Raw genomic sequence first — 19,788 nt, forward strand, 5'->3', positions numbered from 1 at the left:
TCTATATCAGTCCACCTTCTGTCTGTCGGTGGGAGAATCAAGAAATATTTTTGTAAAGTCCTCAACATTACCCATGTCCTAGCACTGGTTCCAATAGCAACGGTGGGCCTGGGCTACAGTAGGGCCTCCTGGGTCATGGCCTGAAACATTTAAACTGAAACAAAAGTGAAAAAGTGCTGAATTGAACATGTGGTTGCAGGCAATGTTGCTCAGGTGAGAGCTTGGGGTTGTGTTAAGAATGTAAAAGTCTACAATCAAGCAACGTACATTCAATGTATTTACAGTTATAACACAGACTCACAACACAAAAACACCCTACATTCAAATTTTACATTAAAACCCATCTCTGAGAGTAAAAAAAACAGGAAAAAGAGACACTCATCCTTTTAATATGAAAAGAGCAGTAAGACAGTTATCCACAATCATCCCCTCACTGATTCATTGTCGGTCAGTTGTCCTGAAGTTCTAAAGCAGACATTGGCCCACGACCTCACACCACTCATCTGCTTTTCATCTAATCAGCACAGGCCTGCTGGCTTCGGACACAGCTAATTGGATGAGCCATGAGGGAAGGCTAGGCCATCGGCACCAGGGTGGAAGATAATAGGATAACCACACCAGCTCTGCTCACGCCTCCTCGCATGTTCAGCCTAGCAGTCACAGAGCTTAAAGCTTTGTACATCTGTACACCCACACACACACACCCATGCATGCATACAAACACACATACTCACACACAGCTCTCAGAATATCTGTCTGTCAGTACACACACACATATGGCTCCCAAACAGTGAGAATGCTGGTGTCCGTTAGCCCCAAGCCACCATATAGACTAACTCCTGACCACTAGCTGACCAGGACAGCCCCGAAAAAGCTGCTCCTCTCATCCATGTCGATGGCGGAGGCGTTGCTAACGGTGACGAGGAGGCGGTCCCCGGTGGCCAATGGGAACAGCCCTCCCTGGTGGGCGGAGTGCAGAGAGAACTGGGAGTCCCGGGACCAGCAGGAGGTACGGCTGGTCTTCATCAGCAGGATGGGTACCGGATAGGAAGACACCTGGAAGAGGGGGCATACAGCACCACCACTATACAGTAAGATATAACTGTTGAAACTGGAAAAACGTATAGAACAAGTTCAGATGGCACCTTCATTTCAAACCATTTTCTTGTTTCATGTCTACAAGCCCCCTGAACATGACCCTGGCCCTGTGAACTCACTTTCTTATAAACATACTGCAACATGGGCCTCCCCCTCTGCTCCCTCTCCTCTTCCACGTCTTCCTCCCCCTCCTCTCCCCCAGGGTGGGTGTGTCTGAAGTAGGTCTGGGCATAGATATAGTAGAGTCCTGGGCAAGGCACCACCAGCTCCCCATCAATCAATCGAACGTCCTGAAGGAATGCCAGCCCTTTATGCCCCTCCCACCACGAGATCTTCTGCCCCTGCACACGCCGCCCGGGAGAACCTGTGGCCAGACAGGAAGGAGACAGGCGTTAGTAGGCAGGGTCAAGGGTCAGGACTTAGACAGGGCTGGGTCTTAAGACAGAATAGAATCAGTTAAGAATAATATAGAACAGCTGTAGTGAAGTAATATTTGATATATAAATATATATGCATACCTCACATGTGACCCATAATAAGACTATGCAATTAATATGATCAAAGTATTAAAATATTTATCTGACTCCATAAAGATGATTTAGCAATGGGTAAACAGGACTATTGTTGAGTTACATAAATTGTTTATCAAGAAAGGTTTGAGAGTTGATATTATCAAAGGCAGATATTTCATAACTTTGTAATGAATGAATTCACATAAGGCATAAACTTAAGTTACAAGGCATTATTAATCTGGGAATGATCAGAGAGAGGGATACAAAGAATCCATGGAAAGAGAGAGAAGTCATAGCCTGAAAGGCCATGCCCCAAGAGTCCCTGGGGTGGAGAAAGAAAGCGTGAGAGTGTATCTCACCAGAGCAGATCAGGAACAAAGAGAAAGAGTCAATGAATCTGAGACTCCTTTATAAACATCTGATTGTTTGGATTCAAAAGCTGAGTTGTTAACCAATAGCATTACTGTAAAGTTAACATCTAATCAGATAGAGCTACAGGATGTTATCACAACAGAACCTCTGCTTCACAGACGTGTGTGACAGAATGGTGGTGTCAAGAGCAACACAGAGAAGGCTGATTTCCTGAGAAGACAATAAACCCTCTTGCATACAGTAGACAGGGCTGGGTCTTAAGACAGAATAGAATAGGTTAAGAATTGAACAGTCTGCGGACATATGTTGCCTCAATCCCCTAAATACCTACTGTATTATGGAAAGTGTGCTGCTCTAAGATGCCATAGAGCTCACATGGGACAGATATACTGCATATATTACCAGTTACTGTAGTGATATAAACTCAGCAAAAAAAGAAACAACCCTTTTTCAGAACCCTGTCTTTCAAAGATAATTCGTAAAAATCCAAATAACTTCACAGATTTTCATTGTAAAGGGTTTAAACACTGTTTCCCATGCTTTGTCAATGAACCATAAATAATTAATGAAATTGCACCTGTGGAACGGTTGTTAAGACACTAACAGCTTACAGACGGTAGGCAATTAAGGTCACAGTTATGAAAAATTAGGACACTAAAGAGGCCTTTCTACTGACTCTGAAAAACACCAAAAGAAAAATGCCCAGGGTCCCTGCTCATCTGCGTGAATGAGCCTTAGGCATGCTGCAAGGAGGCATGAGGATTGCAGATGTGGCCAGGGAAATAAATTGCAATATCCGTACTGTGAGACGCCTACGACAGCGCTACAGGGAGACAGGACGGACAGCTGATCGTCCTCGCAGTGACAGACCACGTGTAACAACACCTGCACAGGATCGGTACATCCGAACATCACACCTACAGGTACAGGATGGCAACAACAACTGCCCGAGTTACACCAGGAACGCACAATCCCTCCATCAGTGCTCAGACTGTCCGCAATAGGCTGAGAGAGGCTGGACTGGCTTGTAGGCCTGTTGTAAGGCAGGTCCTCACCAGACATCACTGGCAACAACGTCGCCTATGGGCACAAACCCACCATTGCTGGACCAGACAGGACTGGCAAAAAAGTGCTCTTCACTGGTTTTGTTTCACCAAATGGTCGGATTCGCGTTTATCGTCGAAGGAATGAGCGTTACACCGAGGCCTGTACTCTGGAATGGGATCGATTTGGAGGTGGAGGGTTCGTCATGGTCTGGGGCGGTGTGTCACAGCATCATCGGACTGAGCTTGTTGTCAATGCAGGCAATCTCAACGCTGTGCGTTACAGGGAATACATCCTCCTCCCTCATGTGGTACCCTTCCTGCAGGCTCATTCTGATATGACCCTCCAGCATGACAATGCCAACACTGCTCGTTCTGTGCGTGATTTCCTGCAAGACAGGAATGTCAGTGTTCTGCCATGCCCAGCGAAGAGCCCGGATCTCAATCCCATTGAGCACGTCTGGGACGTGTTGGATCAGAGGGTGAGCACATTCCCCCCAGAAATGTCCGGGAACTTGCAGGTGCCTTGGTGGAAGAGTGGGGTAACATCTCACAGCAAGAACTGGCAAATCTGGTGCAGTCCATGAAGAGGAGATGCACTGCAGTAATGGTGGCCACACCAGATACTGACTGTTACTTTTGATTTTGACCCCCCTTTGTTCAGGGACACATTATTCCATTTCTGTTAGTCACGTCTGTGGAANTGGTGGCCACACCAGATACTGACTGTTACTTTTGATTTTGACCCCCCTTTGTTCAGGGACACATTATTCCATTTCTGTTAGTCACGTCTGTGGAACTTGTTCAGTTTGTCTCAGTTGTTGAATTTTATGTTCATACAAATATTTACAKATGTTAAGTTTGCTGAAAATAAACGCAGTTGACAGTGAGAGGACGTGAGAGGACGTTTTTCTGAGTTTTTGTAATCACTTTGAAGCTCTCCCCTCACTGTGGTGTACACACACACACCTGAAGCACACACAAGTGTTAGCCACATGCCCCCAAAGTCTAACCTGCGTTCATCTAACACTCATCATCAGTCTTCAAAGGGTCATACACACACACCCACACACACACACATAGTGTCTCTATTGTAATTGAAGGGTGTATACTAAAACATGTCTCACCTCCTCCCTCCCTCGCTGCTTTGGGAGCGAAGCTGCCAGTGACGTGGGCGGCAACTTTGGGGCGAGAAGAAGCCTGGTCCTCCATTGCCAGTGAGGGCAACACCCTGGACATCTCGTCTGACAGAGAGAGACAGAACATCAGTTAGTTGTTATCAGTTAGTGTGGTCATCAGTCAGTGATAACAGCATAGAACTTGTAAAATAGACACAGGGAACAAGGTGCTGTTTTGCTCCAGTTGTATGACTTAGTTATATAGGTCAGACAGGTACTTACACTATATATACACAAAAGTATGAGGACACCCCTTAAAATTTGTGGATTCAGCTATTTCAGCCACACCCTTGCTGACAGGTGTATAAAATCGAGCTCACCGCCATGCAATCTCCATAGAGAAACATTGGCAGTATAATGACCTTACTGAAGAGCTCAGTGACTTTTAACGTGCACCGTCATAGGATGCCACCTTTCCAACAAGTCAGTTCGTCTAATTTCTGCCCTGTTAAAGCTTCCCTGGTCAACTGTAAGTGCTGTTATTGTAAGTGGAAACGTCTAGGAGCAACAACAGCTCAGCTGTAAAGTGGTAGGCCACACAAGCTCACAGGACCGGAGAGTGCTGAAGCGCGTAACGCATAAACATCATCTGTCCTCGGTTGCAACACTCACTACGGGTTCCAAACTGCCTCTGGAAGTAACGTCAGCACAATAATTGTTCTTTGGGAGCTTCATGAAATTTGTTTCCATGGCCGAGCAGCTGCACACAAGCCTAAGATCACCATGCGCAATGCCTAGCGTCAACTGGAGTGGTGTAAAGCTCGCCGTGTTCTCTGGAGTGATGAATCACACTTTACCATCAGGCAGTCTGAAGGACAAATCTGGGTTTGGCGGATGCCAGGAGAACGTTACCTGCCCTAATGCATAGTGCCAACTGTAAAGTTTGAGMCTGTTTTTCATGGTTCGGGGTTGACCTCTTAGTTCCAGTGAAGGGAAATCTTAACGCTACAGCATACAATGACATTCTACACGATTCTGTGCTTCCAACTTTGTGGCAACAGTTTGGGGATGGCCCTTTCCCTGTGCATACAGAAATGGTTTGTCGAGATCGGTGTGGAAGAACTTGACTGGCCTGCACAGAGCCCTGACCTCAACCCCATCGAACACCTTTGGGATGAATTGGAATGCTGACTGCGAGCCAGGCCTAATCGCCCAACATCAGAGCCCAACCTCACTAATGCTCTTGTGGCTGAATGGAAGCAAATCTCCGCAGCCTTCCCAGAAGAGTGGAGGCTGTTATAGCAGCAAAGGGGGGACCAACTCCTTTATTAATCCCCATACATTTTTAATTGAGATGTTTGACAAGCTGGTGACCACTTACTTTTGGTCATGTAGTGTATCTCACCTCTAACTGCTGAGGAGATCTCCCTCTGATATCGCTGAAACAGAGACTGGAGAGACACAGATAGAGACAAAGAGAGAGAGATAAGGATAAGATAGAGGCAATTTGTTTAACACATTTCAAATAAAAGCACAAAACAGTATTGCACAAACTGTGTGTGTGTGTATGGAGTCTGTGTGTCTCTGGCCAGGTGAGTACATTCCAGTGCTGATTAAACCACAGCGGATCCCATCCCAGACTGCACCATAAAGACCCCATTGTATGTCTGAAACTCTGCTGAGGGGAGTGAAGTTGCTGATATTAGGTCAGTTTTGCGTTTCCCCCCTAATGGTTAAAGGCCCAGGGCAGTCAAAATTTTGTTTTTTCCTGTGTTTTGTAGCATATTGTACAASAGCTGATGAAACTAACACTGTAAAAGTGTGAAAAATGATCAGTGTTATTACCTGATAGATCCTGGTAGAAAATACAATCTATACTGAACAAAAATATAAACACAACATGCGACAATTTCAAAGATTTTACTGAGTRACAGTTCATGTAAGAAAATCAGTCAATTTAAATAAATGCATTAGGCCCTAATCTATGGATTTCACATGACTGGGCAGGGGTGCAGCCATGGGTTGGCCTGGGAGGGTATAGGCCCAACCACTGGGGAGCCAGGTCCAGCCAACCAGAATTAGTTTTTCCCCACAAAAGGGCTTTATTACATTGGAGGTAGCTTATGGTAGAGAAAGTAACAAAATTGTGAAAACAGCTCTGTTGGACATTCCTGCAGTCAGCATGCCAATTGCACACTCCCTCAAAACTTGAGACTTTAGTGTTGTGTTACAAAACTGCACATTTTAAAGTAGCCTTTTATTGTTCCCAGCACAAGGTGCACCTGTGTAATGATCATGCCGTTTAATCAGCTTCTTGATATGCCACACCTGTGAGCTGGATGGATATTCTTGGAAAAGTAGAAATGCTCACTAATAAGGATGTAAACAAATTTGTTTGGGATTTTTTTTATTTGAGCTCATGAAACATGGGACCAACAATTTACATGTTGTCCAGTGTACACAGGACTTTCTAATCAGCATATTTTGCATGGGTGGAGTTTTGGCTAGCTTGGTGACATTACTAGGCGGTAAATTAGACCAATAACAAAGAGAGTTCCAAACCTCTTTGCCAATAACAGCTAGTTTTCCCCTCCCAGGCAGACCAATCCCAGGCAGTCTTAGCTAAATTCTTCCTTGAGAAATCGTTTTTGTTAAAAAGCTACTTTTGTTTCTTTTTGACCATTTTTATGAAAATCTCTGTAATAGTACATACAGTACTTACTTGTTACCCAGAAATGATTTGATATTGATATAAAAATGGTTGCATTGGACCTTTAAAATTAGGATTAAGGGAGAATAATCTGATCCTAAATCTGTGGTTAATGGTAAATTCCATAGGGAGCACCTCTGTCCTTTTTATTTTATTTAGCTAGGCAAGTCAGTTAAGAACAAATTCTTATTTACAATGACGGCCTACCCCGGCCAAACCCTAACGACGCTGGGCCAATTGTGCGCCGCCCTATGGGACTCCCAATCACGTCTGGTTGTGATACAGCCTGGAATTGAACCATGGTCTGTAGTGACACCTCTAGCACTGAGATGCAGTGCCTTAGACCGCTGCACCACTCGGGAGCCCTCCTGGAAGACCTGGGCCCCGTGCGAGGCAGATACCTACTCGATGAGGATATGTGTGTGTGTGTATGTGTGTGTGTGTGTGTGTTACCTTCTCTATGAGGGTGTGTAGTTGCTGTGTGACCTGCCAGCAGGGGTCTCCTCTCCCCTCGGTCGGGGAGCGCACGTACCCCCCTCTGAGGTCAGACCGTGTCAGACAAGACACACTGCTCCTTGCAAATGTCTCCTTCATCTGAATAACACACACACACATTTCATTTCAATAATACACACCTCCTACATAACACAATGTGTATTGTCGTTGGGTGTACTTGGGGAACCGGAGTTGAGAAACAAACTGTAGTTTACTTCAGGGCCTCCCTTTTACACTGTAATGAAACTAATAATGCCATGTTCAAATGGAGTGACTGTCTAAAGTCTTTATAAGTAACATTCCTCTGTATATATATTTTAGGTTTCAGTTTCCTACTGTATACAGGTTAGGAATGATTAACATCCACAAACACTGATGACAATCACTGAGAGACAGACAGAGAGAACTGGAGAGGGACAGAGGAAAGAGAGCTGGGGGAGTGCTAGGGGGAGGGAGAGAGAGGGGGGAGTATAGGGAAGCAGAGGGAGAGTCAGCATTGTTGCTCAATCATTATGGAAATATTCCAGGTTACTAAAGTACAATCAAATCAAACTGCATTTGTCACATGCTTCATAGACAACGGGTGTAGACTAACAGTGAAATGCTTCCTTACAGGTCCATTTCCAACAATGCAGAGAGAAAGAGAAGATAAAACATGTCATAAAAATAGAGCACAGCTGCAGGAGAGGATACCACAAAAGGCCTAACAAAAAGTCAATAATTTACAGTTTCACTAGCACTTGAACAATGCACTTGAGAACGCACTAAACTTTCCCTGCAAAAATAAGGTGAAACAATAAGCAAACAATCAAGCTGGAAAATTGGCATATCAATAGTCTGAGTTTTGGTTCTTGCAGCCAGCCTTTTGCAGTTCTCTACACAGAACTTCCTTGTATCCCAGCACAGCACTACAACACACAAACACTCTTTATTTTACAGAATGCACTGAGCGTTCTCTGCAGTGCACACATAGGCAATTTTTATTACAATATTATTATTTTTCCACCTTTATTTAACCAGYTAGGCCAGTTGAAAACAAGTTCTAATTTACAACCGCGACCTGGCCAAAATGAAGCAAAGCAGTGCGACACAAAAACAACACAGAGTTACACATAAACAAACGTACAGTCAATAACACAATAAAAAACATTATTTAACATTAAACAAACAACTCAGGTAATTAACTTGCAAGGCAACACGTTTTCCTGCAAAAGCTTTATTTGAGAAAACCTACTTTCTCCAACTGAATAGGCACTGCGCAAGACAACATCGCATAAGCACAAACAGCCCGTATCAAACCTGGGTCAAATACATTTCAAATGCTTTCAACGTTGGCCTACAGACTTTGTTTGCCCGAAACAATGGGGCCAATGGAATAGTCCCAAAAGTGCAAATCCCAAGCTACATCAAGCGACCTCATATACTTCAATAGTAAGTGTCTGTATACTACCCCTCCTTCTTTCCTGGTTCTTACCGTGTTGAGGACGTTAGTGAAGTAGAGCACGGTGACGGTAACGGCCACGGTCTGCAGCAGAATGGCCGCGAGCAGCAGAACCCCGAGAAATGTGAAGCCGCTCGAGCCTCCCGCCATACCGACCACCGCCTCGCGCCCTGCTCTGCTACGCTCCGGTTTCAGAACAAAAGCGGAGGCGAGAGTAACTATAACTTCTGCCCCCCTTCCTCCCGCACAGAAAGAGAGAGGGAGAGGGAAAGAGAGGGAGGAGCAGGCAAGGCCACGATGAAGAACAAAAACATGACTTGAGTCATGGAGAAGATTTCGGTTCTGGCTAAAGCTGAACCAACACTGATACGCAGTTATTATTAGGCTTGGAAGTCAGTCTGCTATAGACTATCTGTTGTTGATCACAGAGATTTAGGCTTAACTCTATAGGCCTATACATCTGCCCTTCTATTCAACCACTGTAGGCATTGCATATAGCTACGTGGCAATAATAAATGTTTATATTATTCCATTGTTCTATTCCAAACGAAAAACAGGATTATTCTTTTCGGTTTATAAATGGATCTTGTTTCTCAGTTTCTGTATTGTAAACATCTGGCCTCAATCTGTGCTCCGTGCATGCGTGTCCCCCTGAGAGTCTCGGATTTATTCGGTTTCACTTGGTATTCTGAGTGTGGGGGGGTTCAGTCAGTTCCTTGTTCTTATTAGTTCCAGTTGAAATGTGTGTGTGTGTCCTCTCCCAGCCAGCTCTGTTTCGGGGACATGGGGAGGTCTGAGTGATAGAGTCATCATCATTATCCCTGCTGAGAGTGGCTGGACAGGAGTCACTTTATCTATGATGTTACACACACACACCACAAGATAACTTTTTTACTCCCCAAATCCTCCCCCCTCTCCAATTTTTCAGTTCTTTCCCAACTTTGTCCTCTAAAAATACTCAACTACTAATGCTACTACTAATAATAATAATACTGTACTACTACTACTACTAATAATACAGTACTACTAAACTTAACTTAAATAATAATACTGTACTACTACTAATTAATAATAATACAGTACTACTAATAATATAATAAATACAGTACTACTACTACTAATAATACATAATAAATACAGTACTACTAATAATAATAATAATACAGTACTACTACTACTACTATATAATAATAAAAATACAGTACTACTACTAATAATAATAATACTGTATTACTAATATAATAATAATACATACTACTACTAAATAATATACAGTACTATACTACTACTACTAATAATAATACAGTACTACTAATAATAATAATAATAATACTGTACTACTATAATACATAATATACTGTACTAATATAAATAATATCTGTACTAACTACTAATAATAATAATACTGTATACTAATAATAATAATAATACAGTACTACTACTAATAATAATAATACAGTACTACTACTACTTAATAATAATACAGTACTTCACTACTACAAATAATAATACAGTACTACAAATAATAATACGTACTACTACTAATAATAATAATACAGTACTAGTACTACTACTGAAATAATACAGTACTACTACTAATAATACAGTACTACTACTAATAATAATAATACAGTACTACTACTACTAATAATAATACTGTACTACTACTCTACTCCCCCACTCTCTATTTTCTGTTTCTTTCCCAACTCTCTCTAGACCTTGTTGTTGACATGACCTCCTCAGAACTCTCTCCCAGCTAAACAATTCAGTCAACCACACGGCTGTAACACACACACACAATACAGCTAAACAATGCATCCATGACCATTGCAGTAATATCTGGCACACGCACACTACAGGGGGGTGGGAGGCGGGAGACAATAGAATGGGCCAATTGGAAGATTGGGAATCAGAGAACCGACCAATGGCCAATGAGGAAATGTTGGGTTTTCCAGAGATCTGTTTTTGGCATCTTTATTTTTTCTGACGCCAGGAAAAGCCCCAACTAAAGTTGATATACTGACTGTGTGACTGTATGACTGTGTGTGTGTAACTAGCACCATTGTAGTGGGAGCTGCTAACTCAATGCCTCATTTCACTTCAGGAATCAGGCAGTCAGTCAGAACCAACCTACGACGTGGGGGGAGAGAGAGAGAGAGGGGAAGAGAGTGAGATACAATATCAGAAGCCCCTTTTCTACCTGGTGCTAACATGCGCCCTGTGTCATGATCTGGTCCACATCCTCATTGTGCCCACATTTTTAGACAGGTGTAAACAATTAAAGGACACACTGATTTGATTGTGATCAGCTCGTCCTGACCACCTCCTCAACCAAGTGTAAACATATCTGGATGGTCAAACCATTTAAAATATCATTAAAATATCATTATACCGGCCTCTAATATCATTGACAGGTAGCACCGTTGACTTATTGCATCTTAAAATAAATACATTCATATAATTTTTTWAAAGAATACCCATTGAATAATTGGCATGCACGGAAGCCCCACCTTATATATGTAAGCATTTCACTGTTAGTCCACACCTGCTGTTTACAAAGCATGTGACAAATAAGATTTGATGTGATTTCACTTTCCAGATTAGTAAGATATCTACATTAGTAAGATATCTAGGCACAATGCGTGCCTGACTACCTCCGGAGGTGGTCAAAAAAATCTGATCACAATGCATCTTTTAATCATCTACACCTGTCTGAAAATGTGGGCACAATCAGAATTTGGAAGTCATATTTTTWAATTTTACTAGGCAATTCTTATTTACAATGACGGCCTACACCAGCCAGATCAAGACGACACTGGGCTAATTGTGCGCCGCCCCATAGGACTCCCAATCACAGCCAGTTGGGATACAGCCTGGATTTGAACCAGGGTGTCTGCAGTGACCCCTCTAGCACTGAACTGCATTGCCTTAGACCGCTGCGCCACTCGGGAGCCCAAGGCAAAGGATGCATGTTAGAACCAGGTATAAACGGGGKTACTCTGAACTGCCCTGCCCTGAAGCACAAACTCTCACTCTCTCTACCCCTCTTCCTCCCATTCTCTCTCTCTCCCTTTCCCTACTTATTCCTCCCCTACTCCCCCCTCCATCTCTCTCCCTCATTTTCCCTGTCAGGAAGCAGTGAACAATGTAACCTTTACTCTCAGTGATAACATTCTCCTCTCACATTACCCCATCGACTCCCACACTTCTTTTTTCACATCCTCTCCATTTTCATTCTGTAGGTTTTGTTTTCTTTTGAAATAATCATCCAGCAGCAAGTGATTAACAGGTTACTCCCCAGGGCACAGAGACTGACTCCCCAAACAGGGTCAGGGACACGCACAAACACACTAACATGCAGTCACTTGTGCACACACACACACTCAGATGTGTTGATCGAGCATGTACTGTACCTGTTCACCTTCTACTGTCATGTCACAGGTCATGTGATCATCTGATGGGTCAGGTTACCCTCTTCCTCTTCAGGGTGTGAGAAAGAAAAGAGATAGGAGGTAGAGAGACAGAGACCAGGAAAGAAAGGAAGGCAGAAGTCGAGAAAGAGAATGCAAAGGGAGAGCGTGAAAGATAGAAAATTAGAACAGGTTCCCTAATTCTCAATTTGGGAGCCATCTCCTGCCTAAAACCTTCTGCTACCATTCAATTCACACACTCACATAGCTGGCGTGCTAGTGTGCGTGTATGTGTGTGTGCATGTGTTAGTGTATGTGTGTGCACTGTATGTATGTATGTATGTATCTGTCTCTGTGTGTGTGATTTTACCCTGTAGCAACAAAGAGACGTGCCACTCAGCTTCAAAACACCCTGAAGGTTCAAACTGCATTCTTTAAACTGGAACAGCACACACACACACACACACAATTGTTATTATTAACAGGAAGAACATTTTTCACCTCCTGAGTGGCACAGCAGTTTAAGGCACTGCATCTCAGTGCAAGAGGTGTCACTACAGTCCCTGGTTCGAATCCAGGCTGTATCACATCCGGCTGTGATTGGGAGTCCCATAGGGCGGCACACAATTGGCCCAGTGTCATCCGGGTTACGGGTTGGCTGGGGTAGGCCGTCATTGTAAATCAGCATTTGTTCTTAACTGACTTGCCTAGTTAAATAAAATAAAAACATTTGTCACCTGTAAGTATATTACAATACTGTGCTCAGAACAGGAAGTTAGCTGAACCAATACACACCACTGAAACTTCAGATCCATTTAGACTCAACATCAGATAAATATATATTTTATGTACATATATTCATTAGTTTAAAATCTCTTCAGTGATAATATAAAACTGTTCACAGTTTTGAAGCTCAAACGGAGGCCTTTGTTCCCTACCAGTTTACAATCAGTTGATTCTTGGAAGGGGTTTTCTAATCTGTAGAGCACAACAGTGTCACCATCTGTCGAGTAGTGGTATCACACCCAGGGTCAATAGCCAGGCCCAGAGCCATATGTCTAAATGTATGACTTTGGCCAGGCCTAAAGTACATTGAAATTGAAAAAAAAAATGGAAAAGGAAAACACATCAACATAATAGGCCAAACCAACAGCTATGTACATTATGTGAGAAAGGAGGACAGATCTTTCTAAAAGAAAAGACGCCCATTTGGAATACCTAGAATTCCTGGTTCACATGGCTTTATATCTTCACATTACACCAACACCTGATCCTCGGACGCATTTAGAACAGACAATATTCCTTATAATAAAAACACACACGTTCTATGGTCAATGTTCTCTCTCTCTGCACATAACATATCTTCACACTGGCGTCATTTCAATGTGTAGTTTTGATTTACATTTGGTTGAGTTGTCAATCACGTGAATTCAACGTGAAATCAACAAACAATTTCACCATGTCATTGGATTTAGGTCAAAAGTTGGGTGAAAAAAAATGACAAAATTCCCTTAGGTTAATGATTTTTTGCAAATCCAATCAGCTTTCCATCACAGATTTTTTTTAAGTGGAAAAAATGTTGATTCAACCATTTTTGCCCAGTGCGTTACTTCATTTCTAAAATAATATCTATAAAAAAACATTTTCAGCCTGTCTGGTCTCATGCCGTGTCAGTTTCTCTCTTAGTGGTCCTATACCCTAGTAAAACACTGTTCCTCAGGGGCTGTAGTTAAAACATGTGGTGAGGTCTGTTTTTGGCTCTCTTCTGCCTGCTTCTCTAAGCTTGGAATGGTCAAATAAATAAATACAACATATTATTGCACAACCCAGAGATTCCACACAGATGTGTATGTTGGTCAGTCTTTCAGTGTATCAGACTGTTAGCATTCAAAGCTTTAAATCAGTTTCCATAGACAGCTGACAGTTCACTGTCTTTACATTGAACAACCACAGGATCAGCTAGGTAGTCAAGAGGAAAGAGGCATGGGAGGTGTGGTTGTCTGGTTGCCTGGACATTTTAGTCCTAGTGGTGCTCCTATTGGGTTCTAGGTTGTGATCCTATAGTTTTGATTCTAAACATAACTTGGGTTCCATAGGGTTCTGTCGTGGTCTAGACTACTATTTTAGATGGTCTGGTCACACAAATTTCCTAAGTGGCAAAGGTCCGGATGGGTATTGTCATCMGTCGGCGTAGTAACAAACCCGCCCTTCGCAACGCATGTAACTCCAAACTGTTCAAACAATTCACACCCCTTCTGCTGGCGGAGAAAAAACTTGCCGTTTTAAAGCAAATTTTCTGCAATTCKACACAATTTGACATGGGGCCAAAAAAACTGTTGCAGTTTTAAAGCAAATTTCCTGCAATTCTACACATTTTTCCATGACTTCTTATGTGTGTTCATATGATACCTGAGTGATTCAACAAAATCCATGGGGGCCCCCTTGGGGTCGAGTCCCCTGCCCATGATAACTACTCAACAGCAGTAAGTTAAAAGCCTGATTGATTTCTTAAAAAATAGATTTTAAACACACTGTCCGTATCGACCCTCTTCTGGATCCGGTTCCAGACCGCGGTTCGCATGTTGAGTGTGGCTGTTCTAGAGGTTGTGGTCTAGCCACTGGATGTAGTTGTCCAGACTCCTCTGGCCAACGGAGGACAAAAACGGCCAAAAGGAGAAGACCATGCAGCCGTGGAAACCGTCGTCATAGTGAACACTGGTAACCGTGACGCCCGCGTCCTGTAGTCTCCTGGCGTACATCAACCCATCGTCCCTCAGAACGTCGAACTCACACGTCATCACGTACGCTCGCGGCGTTCTACCCAGAATCCCCTGTTCTGCAAGCAACGGCGCCGCTCGAACATCCACCAACCCCGGCACTATCCACGTGACCTCCCGCGACCCAGTCTCCATGCCGACGGGCCGGTAATGCTTTTGGTGTTTGGCCGCGAGCAGGGAGGTCCAGTTGAGATGAGAACGGATGGAAGGGGGGATGGAGGGATGAAGGAGGGAGGAGGGGGAGGAGAGGAGATGAGGGAGGAGAGAGGGATCAGCCCCCATGGTAAATCAGCCAGAACCTAGAGAGCGAGAGGAAGATTAGTAACAGGTGGTGGTGTGTGTGTGTTGTGTGTGTGTTGTGTGTGTTGTGTGGTGTGGTGTGTGTGTGTGTGTGTGTGGTGTGTGTGTGTGTGTGTGTGTGTGTGTGTTTGTGTGTGTGTGGTGTGTGTGTGTGTGTGTGTTTGTGTGTGTGTGTACCTGGCCATGAGGTGTCGGTGCAGGATGGGTACGTTGTGGTTCTGTTGGTAGGACGGGGTGTTCAGGTCTAGAGCCTGGAGGACTGGGTAGATCAACGCCTGGATACTGAACTTCACACTCATACTGTCATCTGCAGAAATCTGTGGCCAGAAAAAGAATGTGATAGTGTGTGACTGTTTGTGTGTGAGTGTGTGTGTGTGTGTGCATGTGTGTACGTTTACATGTGTGTACCCGCTGGGCCACGGCTGCAGCGAGGTTCCCCCCAGAGCTGTCTCCAGACACCCCCACCCTGGCTGGGTTCACCCCATAGCGCTGCAAGACCTCTGGGGACAGGAAGGCCCTGGACGCTGCTAGAGCATCATGGTACTGGTCTGGAAACACTGCATCAGGGGCCAAGCGGTAACTATGGTAACAACAATTAACACACCATAAGTTAAGTTAGTATAAGAGCCTTGCTCATGGGCACAATGGTAGCCTTCCGGTTGCCAGTTCGGTTCTCATATGATTTATGTAGATATATTTTTTTTAAGTATTAGTGGTTCTGATACTCACTCAACCGACACAACAACTGTATCCAGCTCTTCAGCCATCCTCCTACACAGCAGGTCATAAGATCTCATTCCTACACATACATACAAATGCAGAACATTTTGTGCATAAACACATATGGAAAGTTTAAAAAGACACTCTAGCACACACACACTTACGTCCGCTGCCAAGGGCCCATCCCCCACCATGGAAGTAAAGCACTCCCCTCCTGAGCTTGGCTCCTCCTCCAACTGGCTGGAACACTCGTGCGGGCACGCCCCCCAAGGCGGAGTCAGTGACACGTACAGTAGGACTAGACCATGGCTCAATCACCTCCAACCGAGACACCACAGAGTTCAACATATGGACACTGTGACACACCCCTAGAGCTTGCGCCACATCACCCTGGAACACACACACACGCTCAGTTTAATATATGCACACAGTGACAGGATGTATAAACTACAACCAGCCATCCAGATATACTGTATAGGGTGTGGGGACTGGTACTGCAGGTCTCAGTGTGATCAGTGTGTAATCGTCTACAGTATTACTAATAAGCTAGGTAGGTGTTTGGACTGGTAGTTCAGGTTAGAGGGAGGTTAGGTAGAGACACGGGTTAAGGCGTGTTGATGACTCTCAGCCACACCACACTCTCTATTTCATCAGATCCTTACTGTTGTTGACACTGTTGCACAAGGTCAGTGACCACTGCCACAATTTTCATTATTTATTTATTTGAATGGAGTCACTATTGAGACCAAGGTCTCTTTTGCAAGGGAGCAAGGAGCCCTGCATATACACAATTTTCTCAAAAAAGAACACAATGTAAAAAATACAAATTCTCAAGAAAAACAACCACATTCCACAACAAGGAGGTCTCCAATCTGTTCTATACATGGGATGCAAATAAACTGAAAGCAGTTTTACCTAACTCTGAGGAGACCAAAGGCATTTTCAGGGTTAGCCATCCCTGAGATCGGATATGGTAACTAAAGATGAATAATGATGTTAGGCACGGCGGGAGTTTTTGTAAGAGAGATTTATAGATAAAAAGATATCGATGAATCAACCTACGTGACTTCAAAGAGGGCCAGCCTACTTTCTGGAAAATAATGCAGTGTACTAAACTTATCACCACACAAGGCCTGTGTGTATGTGTGTGTGTACTTATTGTAGTTGGCCAATGATAGAGGTTCAAAGTTCAGGCAGTCTGGTCAAGTAAAGGCCTATAATGTCATGCTACTATTCTCCAACCCAAAACACTATTACCAGAGGCGTCATGCCCATAGGGGCACAGGGGTCCGTGCCCCCTCAGATTTGTCCTGTTGATATATATAATTTGTATTTATTTTTTCTCTGTAACACTACTAGCCACTTAGCAATTATTTGAAGCTGGGTTTAACTAGCCCAGATAGGTTCCCAATCTCCCAACTTCATAACTAGCTACCAAGAAGCCATTTCAGGCTATCAATCAAGTTAGACAAGCTASCTTGTCCATCTATCTTAGCTGGCATGCCTGCTGGCAAGGTTGGTAGACTTTAGAAAAGCAAGCAATAACTAAATGTACTGAATAAGACCCAGATATTAGCAGAGATGCAGAGAAGCATATTTAGTTTGTTTAAAAAAAAAAAACACTAGTCAGCAGGATACAGATAGCTCAAGAGGTATGCTTAGATATGAAGAAATATAGTTGTATTGGCCTCCCAAGTGGCGCAGTGCAGTGCTAAGGCGCCACTACAGCCTGGGGTTCGCCACTACAGCCTGGGACCCCATAGGGCGGCACACAATTGGCCCAGCGCCGTTTGGGTTAGGGGAGGGTCGAACTTTGTTTCCTCCGACACTTTGGTGCGGCTGACTTCCGGATTAAGTGAGCAGTGTGTTAAGAAGCAGCGTGGCTTGGCGAGTCATGTTTCAGAGGACGCATGTCTCGACCTTCGCCTCTCCCAAGACTGTTGAAATAGACKGATTTTTTACATAGAATTAAGCATATTTATTATGGCTCTAGATTGCAGGGGAAAGCTGTCTCAGGTTTTTGAAAAATGTGCAATTCTCAAATGTATTCCCCAGACCACACCCCCCTTTGTGCCCCCACAGATTTTTGGGGTCCATGACGCCCCTGATTGGTGCCCTTAATGGACTGTCAAGGCACTATAGGTTATTTGACTGTCCTGTGGGCTACATGACCTGATGGGACCCATAGGCTAACCAGTTCACTGCAAAATGTCATGAACCGACTAATTCTAGTATTCAATACTATTTACAGCAAAACACCTGCCTTAACTAATACGTTCTATTCTATTTTCAAGTCATTACCAGTCAGTCCTACCACATGTATGAAGCTCCGGAACAGCGCGTCCAGCAGAATGAGCTTCCAGGGCTCGCTCACCGTACTCGGTAACGGAGTATAGACGTAGTAGGCAGCCGCCACCGACAGCAGCACGCCCCCGGACCAGCGGAGCCTCATAACTGCGGGGAGAACGGACTGTCACCGGGGCACGTTCACCCGATAAAAGAGATGTGAATTGAATTCACGGTGACGCGTTTTTTTCTGTATCCCCGTGGTTGGTAGAGGTCGGTTTAACATTGGGGGTAAGCCAGAAACGTAGACAAGAATGAGGATTAATAGTGGTGTCAGAATAAAAGTCCTGTTATGATTTTAAAAAACTATTGGATTCTAAGTATTTTTGTTCAACAAGCTCATTAGAGTCCAGTAGGGCTACAATATAAAATCAGATACAAGAGCATCTGTTATCAATATAATACAGTTCAAAATAGGCCTAGATGTTGTGGATTTCAGTCTGAGGTGGCTTTTATTTTGAAGTTTGCTCCCGGCTTTTGCTTTCGAATGTTAGCRTCATTACGTAAAAGCTGATAAGAAATCCTCAGGATTGCGTAAAGAGACGCGTAGCGCTCATGGGAACGGTAGTTTATACTAGTCAAACTATTCAGACTCAACTACAACAAGATGGAGAACTTGACAAATGTTTCGTCAGGAATAATTTAATACGTTTGAAGGGACAACCACAAAGTAGATATATGTCATTAATAAGGGTTGACAATCAGTGCTGGGCTTGAACGTCTACTCACCCGTAGCATGAAGGCACAGAGTTTCTAAACCCAGTAAACCCAGAGACGCATCATCGCAAACTGACACGTTCTCATTTTCGTCAAAAACAACTTTAAGGAATGCCTGATTTGACGTTCGCATTTCGGCATGAGACGACCATTACACCCGTCGACGTGTTTCTACGCATGAGCTTAACTAGCCAACGTAGCCATGACATCGCCTACAAGTGTTATCGGGAATACTATTGTAGAAGCAGTTTCTGCCTATCTTCACACTGTACTGTATTTGATAAAGGTCTCTTACCTTTTTATGTGAAAGTGTCATTCTCTTCTTCTGCCACCAGATAGCAGCATCTAAATGGCCTCAAAAGATACACTGCCTTCAGAAAGTATTCAGACCCCTTGACCTCAACATTTTGTTACGTTAGAGTCTTATTCAAAAATTCCTCATCAATTTACACACAATACCCCATAATGACATTTTTGACCAATTTATATATATATAAAAAAAACTTTAATATCACATTTATGTAAATGTTGTCTTAAGGTCTCTCTTTATGTAGTGCTGTGTTGTCTCTCTTGTCATGATGTGAGTTTTGTCCTATATATTTTTTTGATCCCAGTCCCCGCAGAAGGCCTTTTGCCTTTAGGTAGTGATTTCACTCACTGTAGTAGCTGACGTGCATAGTGTTGAGTCATCCGCATACATAGACATGTCGGCTTTACTCAAGGCCAGTG

At 43.6% G+C, this 19,788-nt stretch overlaps 2 protein-coding genes across 3 annotated transcripts; both read right to left on the bottom strand.

Moving 5' to 3' along the window:
- Positions 1–259: 259 nt before the first annotated feature.
- On the bottom strand, positions 260–9,746 carry LOC111972853 (tumor necrosis factor ligand superfamily member 10). Of its 2 annotated transcripts, none has more exons than XM_023999974.2 (6): positions 8,823–9,746; positions 7,307–7,447; positions 5,549–5,594; positions 4,153–4,269; positions 1,218–1,462; positions 260–1,056 (listed from the first exon to the last, which is right to left on the bottom strand). In XM_023999974.2, exons 1-6 carry the CDS (start codon positions 8,937–8,939, stop codon positions 847–849), a joined length of 876 nt encoding a protein of 291 aa, XP_023855742.1. In that variant the 5' UTR covers positions 8,940–9,746; the 3' UTR covers positions 260–846. The 2 variants fall into 2 exon arrangements, with proteins under 2 accessions (XP_023855742.1, XP_023855741.1); XM_023999973.2 differs by having other exon boundaries at positions 5,525–5,594.
- Positions 9,747–13,026: 3,280 nt separating this feature from the next.
- On the bottom strand, positions 13,027–19,319 carry LOC111973174 (neutral cholesterol ester hydrolase 1-like). Its single transcript, XM_024000437.2, is given in 8 exon segments — positions 13,027–15,258; positions 15,260–15,275; positions 15,454–15,593; positions 15,685–15,856; positions 16,006–16,075; positions 16,161–16,386; positions 18,311–18,450; positions 19,072–19,319. Coding segments are annotated over 8 exon segments (1,347 nt in total). The 5' UTR covers positions 19,193–19,319; the 3' UTR covers positions 13,027–14,796.
- Between the last annotated feature and the right edge of the window lie 469 nt (positions 19,320–19,788).

This window comes from Salvelinus sp. IW2-2015, linkage group LG14 (genome assembly GCF_002910315.2).
Source record: "Salvelinus sp. IW2-2015 linkage group LG14, ASM291031v2, whole genome shotgun sequence".
Taxonomy (NCBI): Eukaryota; Metazoa; Chordata; class Actinopteri; order Salmoniformes; family Salmonidae; genus Salvelinus; species Salvelinus sp. IW2-2015.

Coding starts and splice junctions, on each gene's coding strand:
- LOC111972853 (XM_023999973.2), bottom strand. CDS start 8,939: ATGGCGGGAGGCTCGAGCGGCTTCACATTTCTCGGGGTTCTGCTGCTC. Junction 5,595..7,306: donor TACACACCCTCATAGAGAAG/GTAACACACACA, acceptor GTGTCTCTCCAG/TCTCTGTTTCAGCGATATCA. Junction 4,270..5,524: donor GATACACTACATGACCAAAA/GTAAGTGGTCAC, acceptor TCTCTCTGTCAG/ACGAGATGTCCAGGGTGTTG.